Source organism: Anopheles cruzii, unplaced genomic scaffold, assembly GCF_943734635.1.
Source record: "Anopheles cruzii unplaced genomic scaffold, idAnoCruzAS_RS32_06 scaffold00844_ctg1, whole genome shotgun sequence".
NCBI classification, from domain to species: Eukaryota; Metazoa; Arthropoda; class Insecta; order Diptera; family Culicidae; genus Anopheles; species Anopheles cruzii.
In genome coordinates, this window is record NW_026454431.1 from 1 (window position 1) to 8,461 (window position 8,461).

At 50.5% G+C, this 8,461-nt stretch overlaps 1 protein-coding gene across 1 annotated transcript; it reads right to left on the reverse strand.

Moving 5' to 3' along the window:
* Window positions 1–5: 5 nt before the first annotated feature.
* On the reverse strand, window positions 6–8,458 carry LOC128276282 (uncharacterized; the record flags this gene model as incomplete). Its single annotated transcript, XM_053014752.1, has 4 exons — window positions 6–1,398; window positions 1,469–1,516; window positions 2,988–4,172; window positions 7,401–8,458. Coding segments are annotated over 4 exons (3,684 nt in total), but the record flags the coding sequence as incomplete, so codon positions are not given.
* Between the last annotated feature and the right edge of the window lie 3 nt (window positions 8,459–8,461).

Consider the following 8,461-nt stretch of genomic DNA (forward strand, 5'->3'; position numbering starts at 1 on the left):
ATGTTCACCAGACCGCTCTCAACGGTGCACCGATTGTTCGTCCGCGTGTTCTTCTCAAACACACTGGTCAGTCGAATCTGCTCCATTAGCCGGTCTAGGTAGGGCGCGTTGCTCTCTTTGCAGCAAATCTGGACACCTTGTACATGCTCGGAGATGTACTGGGGTTTGCAGTAGCCCTCCTCATCGGCGCTGACCGTCGTGGCCGATAGAAGCGGTAGCAGCTCACGGAGATTTTTGCAATCCCAATCGTTGTGGGACAAACTGATGTTCCTTATGCCATGACCAGCGGTCAGCTTCAACGACACAATGGCGTTGTGGTGAAGGTACAGTTCTTGCAGCTTGCTGAACAGTGGTACATTTTTCAGCACATATACCAGCTGGTTGTGGGACAGATCGAGTACCTTTAGCTTGTGCAGCGAGTCCGAGTTGACGTCCAGCGTAAACAAGCGGTTGTTGTTCAGCAGAAGAGTGTGCAGCTTCTTGAGGCCCCTAAAGTGGATCGCTTTCACCTCCTCCAGCTCGTTGTGCGACACATCGAGATGGTGGAGCCCAGGAAACCGTGGCAGCCACTCCAGACCCGACAAATTGTTGTGTGACAACTGGAGTGCCTCGAGCATTCCGCTCTGTCCTAGAATCGTTTGGATGCGATTGTTCTGCGCATACAGAGACGCCAGCCTTGCCGGGATCTCTAGTTGGGTCAGCAAGTTGAAGCTAACGTCGATATCAGACGCGTTCACGATCTGGCTGGGATTGAAGTATTCGATCTGGTTGCTCGATACGTTCAGGTACTCCAGAGCACGCACATACTGGAAGGTGGCGTCCTCGATGCGAAGCAGCTTATTGTTCGACATCGAGAGCACGGTAAGGTTGGCCAGATAATTGAACACGCCCGCTGGCAGTTGCGCAAGCTCGTTTCTGTCCATCACGAGCATCTGGAGCGAGCTCAAATGATTGAAAACTCCCGCATCCAGCGCCGTGAGATGGTTGTGGCTCATGAACAGCTCCCTGAGAGATTCCCCCTGCTGGAAGGCTCCCTGCTCGATGTTATCCATCTGCAAGCTCTCCAAATTCAGCACCTCTACGTAAGGGAATGAATCCAGCAGTGCTTTGGGCAAGAAACGGAGCGTTGAATCGCGGAATATCAGCTTGAGGTGCGAGGAGACGTTGCCACTGCCGAAGGCGTACGATGTTGCACTCGATGGGTATGGACGTGCGGTGTGGACGTTTTTAAATATACAATCATAGTTCTCATTACTCTCCATGCAGTAGAATCGCTGTAACCCTCCGGCCGAGCCATGATGGCCAGCGTAGGCTGTTTGAGCGGGCTTTGGCTGCCAATACCAATCGGCTGTGCCGTACTGACACTCGACGACGATCGGTGATCCGGCCAAGAATATACTACCGATAAAACGAAATCCAGCGTTAGAGTAAGACAGGAGTAACGTGCTTATCACACACTGCGCACTACCTCAGCAGAAAGATGCCTAGCGGCGCCATGCTTGCAGGAATTGAACCACTTTGCACGATCGAAAAGTAGAAACTGATCCAACGTACGGGATCGAGTCGCGCACCGACGCACTCTCTCTCTGTTCGACATCTCGCCGTGGGGTTTCCCAACGATAAGCGCATCTAAAGTCAAAGGAATTGATGGGATTGTACCACCACATCGGCAACTGCTGTTGATTAGTGAGCTTGGTTATGTCCGTCACCTGTATAGCGTACTCCTGATAGCCTTCATCGGCCATCTTGGTGAGTGTGCAATGCTTGGGAAGCGGCGATGGCGATAAGCGCTCCGCAAGCGATCGTTCGAAAAAGTAAAAACATTTCGTGGTTCGCTGCACAGAGGGCGATTGTGCGGGGATTTCCTGCAAAATGCCTCAGCTACTAGAGTGGTCGTTAAGTTTTGACGTTCGATACCATAGGGCGCTGCTACGAGCCTAATTTTTTGTATCAACATGTCACAGTATTTTTCACAGCTTTTATGACGTCATCATTTGATGAAAAATGCTTTCCACGCACGATTTTTTTAGGTCTGAAAACAGATGCTGAAACACGGCAGGGCCCAAATCTAGTGAATACGGTGGATGCTCCAACAATTCGCACTTTAATTCATCGATTTTCGCCATTTTCAAAATGCTCTTGTGACAGGGTATTGATTGCCATTGCCCTGATGAAAGAGGATATTTTTCTTCTTCAAACCAGGTCTTTTTCCACAAATTTTCTATTCCAGCTGGTCTAAAATGTTACACCAATATTCGAAATTTATTGTTTTACCAGTTATCCAGTTAAGTAATCTGGTAACAAAATGTCATTCGCATCCAACAAAACTGATGCTAACACCTTTTTGGGCGATTTGTGGACACGAACTCGTTTCGGAGCCGAAGAACCAGGTTCACACCACTCTTTAGCAACTTGTCTTGATTCAGGATCATACTGATAGACCCAAGACTCATCCCTAGTGACGATTCAATGCACAAAATCCCCTTTATCCTATCGAAAACACGCTAAATGTTGCAGAGAAAGTGGCATTCGAATGCGTTTTTGTTCCATTTTTAGCGAATGCGGCACCCATTTTCCAAACAGAAGCAGAGACTTCAATGAAAATATTGGTTATGGTGCACAATGAAATGCCTAGGCTTTGTACTAAATCTCTTTTAGCCATTCGACGATTTTCCAATACAATACATTCCTCCTGTATTTTTTTTACGATTTCCGATGTTGTGCCTGGTTTTTTGACGTTTTTGCCTGGATCGTCTTGAAGGCTACTACGACCACGTTTAAACTCAGAAATCCCCTTTTTAACACCCCCCCAAGCACGTCAAGCGATTGAAGGATGATTCTCTTGAAACGCTTGGTCATTTTAGAAAGTTTACCTAACATACTCACAGAGCACTTTATTGTTTCACCTACCGAGCTATCGAATAAATACTAATAAATTACACACTTTCATTGGCCCCACACTCCAAGACACCTACTCGCTGACTCACACGCCCTTACGATCATCCTCGTCCTCGTAGTCCTCCTCGGCCGAAACGCTCGAACCGCTCGACTCGGCCGACTCCTGGCTGGTGGTGACTTCCACCGCCGGCTCCGTGAGGTTCATCGCGGCCAGCTGGTGGCGCAGTTGCTCCAGATCTTGCCGCAGCAACCCGGCCACGGTCCGCAGTTCGCTCATGTCCTGCTCCAGGCGCTCCTCGCGCCTTATGCCCATCTCGATGATGTACCGGAAATCGACGACGTCGGTCACGTCCGAGCAGCAGACCCGATGGACGGCCCGGGTCCGGCACTCACCGTGCCGGATAATGATGCCCCGGTCGCGGAGCTGCTTCCCCAGCACGGCCAGATGTCCGCAGCCCCAGTAGTTGTCGTCGATGACGATGCTCCTCACCGCCGGCATCGCGGTCGGGAGCTGGTCCGCCTCGAGAAAGTACAGTTGGTTCCCGTGCAGCCACAGGTGCTCCAACCGCGGGAACGTCCGGAACATGCGGACGTGCACGTACGTCAGCTCGTTGTTGGACAGATCGAGCCGCCGGAGCGCCTCCAGAGGGCGCTGCAGCCCGTTCCGGACCGTGCGCATGCCGATCCGCTCGAGATCCAACTTCCACAGGTGCTCCATGCGGGCGAACTGCGCAAAGTCCACGTCACCCAGCAGCGGGTTGTTCTCGAGCACCAGCACCTCCAGGTTGGGCAGGTGCGTCAGGTTGGACAACCCCCGCAACCGGTTCCCGTCCAGGTACAGCTCCCGCAGGCTGTTGGAGCTGTTGCCATCGAGCTGGACCGACACGATCCGGTTGCTGCCGGCGAACACCTTCTCCAGCTGGCGCGTCACTTTGAGCGTCTCGACGGAACACCGGCGCACGTACAGCTCGCGGATGTCGTCGAAGTTCTTGAACAGCGATGGCGGTACCTGCGCGAACTTGGAGTTTGTGAACGCGACGCGCTTGTAGTCGAGGCTGCTGGCCAGAAAGTCGGCCCCGCGCACGTCCTGGCCGAGGTACACGTCCGAGAACACGCAGAAGTGGTCCGTCCGCGGCCGGTACATGCTGTCGAAGAGTTGGAACTGTTCGTAGTTGCAGATCACGATCTCAGCACTGGCCGGGCCGAGCGATAGCTTCAGCGCGAAAACGGCCAGCCACAGCACTCCACCACCTTCCCTGGTCACCATCGTCACTCTACACCACTCACTCGGGAAGCGTCTCACGGGAAGCGTTCGAATGCGTCGTCCGGGTCGTCGCACATGGCAAACTCTCCGTCCGGGGCAGTGGTTCGGCGAAAACTGTCCGGCCAGCCGGTCGAGTGTTGCCGGAGACCCGTGGCCACGCCGCACTTTTGGGGCGGGGGGCCGGACGCCAAAATCCGGGTGGGGACAGCCTACTTACAGCCCGAGAGCGTGTGAAAAAATCAATCATAAAAAAGCGAAAGCCTCAGCGACAACTGCGCCCATTATCCGCGTTGGAACCGCGTGAATTGGGGTATTTGTTGGGCGGCGGGCCGGCTGGCCGCACTGTAATGAGGCGAGAAACACGCTGATTCGGTGCGCCTCATCTCACCCGGTCGCGTTCGCGTAAACCCTTCGGTGGCGAGCGCCGGATTGAAGATAGCGTAGAGAGATCGATAGAGGCCCAGAGAGAGAGAGAGAGAGTTTTCACCATTTTCAGGTCTGATCGATCAACACTTTTCCGAAGAATTGAGCAAGAATAAAGAAGCGGCTCCACGTTGAGGCTTCTAAACGGCTGCGATAACCTCCGGTGTATGAAGTAATCCGTTCTGACAGTGATAGTATAAACAATCCGATTGCATCAAAAACTAATTAGACGTCGGTAGTATCGATAGACTTTGTTAATATTTTGATAATACATTCTTCAAACCTTGATAATATTTGCCTTGAAATTTAAAAACTGTGTGCGATAATGATTCATCTTCCATGGCGTGGTCATGAGATTTGGCATTTCCGTTGGACTTTCCGATCACTAAACCGAATGCCTCATGATGCCATTCTTCTCTGTACGCAGATTAGAGTTTTCTACGGCCTTTTTAGTGGCAAACACGAATCAAGACACTGTTTGGATTTAAACCTACGGTCTAGGTCTCGGAAAACACGTACGTCGTGCAAGAGAAGCCAATGCACTCATAAACGAGTGACGGTTTGGTACGGCTATTTTGACTGGCGGCCCATTTTTATGGAGAAAGAGCCGCCGTAACCGATGGAGTACGCTGCCGAGAAATGTTGGTTGATTGTCTCTTCGGAGAAATTGAAGCTGAAAACTTGGACTGAAACATTCAAACGGACGGCGCTACGTGCCATACATTGACAGTCATGGCTGCCTCATGCATGAATATCGTTAGTCACCATAAAAGATTTTAAGAATCTTAGGAAACTGAGAAATAAAATAGCATGACTAGTTTCGATCCTAGACATTTTTGATTCACACTATTTAAGAAGATGCCAGACTGTAAGGGTCAAAATTTGCAAAATGTTTCAAATTGTAGTTTTGTTGCGTTCGGTTTACATGCGATTTAAAATGCTGCATTTATGCGAGCTACATAACGACCACACAGGACCTCAATTGCCTTTACTGACCAGATCTAGTCTTCTTCTATCTTCTTCTATATATATAAAAATGGTTGTTTGTCTGTCTGTCTGTCTGTACCGCATTTTCTCGACAACTACTGAACCAATCCGCTTGAAATTTTGCACAGCGTAGTTTGGTGACCTCGGATTGTGAATAGGAAAGTTTGACCCTCCCACACCTCCGGGGAGGGGGAGCTCCCATACAAACGTAACGTACCGTAACTTTCCCATACGTAACGTCTCATACGTAACGCCCATTCGTAACGTCCCATACAAACGTTTTCGAGCAAATCGAACCAAATTCGGAAGATGGGAGTTTTGGGGAAGGGGAAATGTTGTGGTGAATGTTTGAAACCCCTCCACGCATTACAAAGGAGGGCTCCCATACAAAATCTGGATTAATGTAGGTAAGCAAAGCTTGAATAATTTTCAAGCAATTTGAGCAAAACTCAGATGGTGCGTGTTTTGACATGTATCCAACGGGAAGCAAAAACGGCAGCCGATCGGATACGTCACCGGGAAACGGAGGTGTAACGTAAGGTGGGAAGGAAAACTGAACGAATAAGTCACCGGGAAGCCTGATCGTCTGAAAAGTAGGAGTAACGGGTAGCGAAAAGGGAAGCTGATCGGATACGTCACCAAGAAGTCCTCTGAAACGCTTCCCAATCGAGAAATAAAGATGAAATGAGGCGCTGCGACGCGCGCCGGGAACAGCTAGTATAGTATAGTTTTACAAGCAATTTAAAATAATTTGAAATGCATTTTATGTATGCAAATAAATAAAATTTGAGCTAGTAATTTAGTTACGTTTTATCGTGTCTTAATGACAGTAAAGATCGTTAAGACTTCTTTTTCTTTATCAAACACACAGAACTTATTTCACCTTCATTTGGACGATCCTTCAATCGAAGGGTTAACGATCGGATCTCCGCCATCACCCGTCAGCCAACCTTCCGCGTGAAGTGATTGACGCCGGAAAAGGTTTGTCCGATGCTGTGGGCCGGTTCGGTCATCGATCATCGATCGTTGGATCCTCCAGCCACGATGTCATCAACCGCACGTCATTAACGCGGGCTCCCAGCGCGAATGGACGCTTCTGGTGCGTCCCACTGTTGACACTTTCACTCTCGCGCCTCGCGTGATCCGGAATTTCGGAAATCCGCCCGCCGATCATCGGTCAATCATCGTTCGATGTGCTTTCTGGTTACCCGGCTGGTTACATCATGCTGGCGATGCTTTTGGCGAACCTGATTCGGAGAAACCTTCCCCACCAGCCGACGTCGAGGTGTTTAATGGAGTTGTTACGTCCGTTTCGATTTTAATGGCAACAAATATTGATCGCGCGGCGGCGGCGGCGGCGGCTGCCGAGTGATTTAATCGGCCGACCAATCGGTGGCGACCTTAATTGAGAATGAGAAAGAAAAAGGTGTCCGTAAAAGTGGAGAGAGCCGATTTTAACTGATCGGCCGACGCCAGCGAATCATTTGCATACCCAAAAGCATTATGAAAGTAGTCTAATCATCTCATCTGGAATAATCGTTTGCGCGCTGATGTTCACAGTGCGCATCATTTGAAAATGCAATTTAAATGGACAGGCCTTAAAGTAGTAAATGGACACGGCTTTAAATTCATCGGATTGACGTTCGTGGGAAAAATCGAAATCGAATCAAGGTATTTCAATCCTTACTAAACAATATTATTACCTTTTCTATTTTCCTTTTTCCAAAGCACATTGAAAGCAAGAGGGTACTTTAAATACAAATTTATTGAGAACCTTTATCCTATTCTTTCTTGTCTAACTGAACTCCCTATGAACCGTCGTGCCTAGGAACCGTCACCGGGCAGGTACTGCATCTCGACTTCGCTCCTTAGCTCGGCGTTCTCCATGATGAGCTGCTTGATCATCTTGCGCGACCGGTAGATCTCGCGCGTCAACCGGACGATCTTCTCGCGCAGATGGTGCTCGGCCGTGGTGCAGCAGATGAGCCGGTGCTGCTCGGGCCGGGTGCAGTTCCGGTTCCCGTTCGACCACTTGATGTACGCCCGTTCGAGCAGTGTGACGATGTGCATCAAGTTGATGCAATCCCAGTCGTTGTTGTCGCACGAAACGAGCGTCAGGTATGGGAAGTGCTGCTCGATCTCTTCGAGCGTCATGTCGATCAGATCGTTCCCGTGCAGGTAGATGTACTCCAGGGCGGGAAACGTCTCGAGGACGGCCAGGTCCATGTACAGAAACTTGTTGTGCGCCAGGTTCAGGCTGCGCAGCGACTTGGCCGGCGACGGGATACCGTTATCGAGGATCCACAGCCGATTGTTGTTCAGTTTGATGTCCTTCAGGTTCTTCATGAACGCGAAGATGACAAAGTCGAGCGTTACCAGCTCGTTGTACGCAACGTCCAGCTCGATCAGGTTGCGCAGCTTGAAGATGTTGTTGATGTTGGCGATGTTGTTGCGCGAGAGATTGAGGTGCGTCAGCTGGAAGAAGTCGCCCTGATCCATGACAATGCGACTGATCTGATTCTCCTGGGCGTTCAGCGTTCGCACGTACTTCGTGATGAACACCTCGTCCAGGTAGTTGCGGGCAATGTCCAGCGTCTCGAGCTTGTTCAGCGACGCGAGCTGCGTCATGTTGAACGTGCTGACCATGTTGGCACTCAGGTTGAGCTCGCGCAACATCGGGCACAGCACGAACTGGTCGTCGCCGATCTCCTTGATGCGATTGTGCTGCAGCTCCAGTATCTGGAGCTCCTCCAGGCCCGAGAACAGCCCTTCCGGCAGCTTCTCGATCTGGTTCTCGTCCATGTACAGCAACCGCAGGTGGCCGAGCCCGTCGAAGGCGTGCTCGTCCAGCTGCTTGATCGTGTTGTTGTACAGCGAAAGGATCTCCAG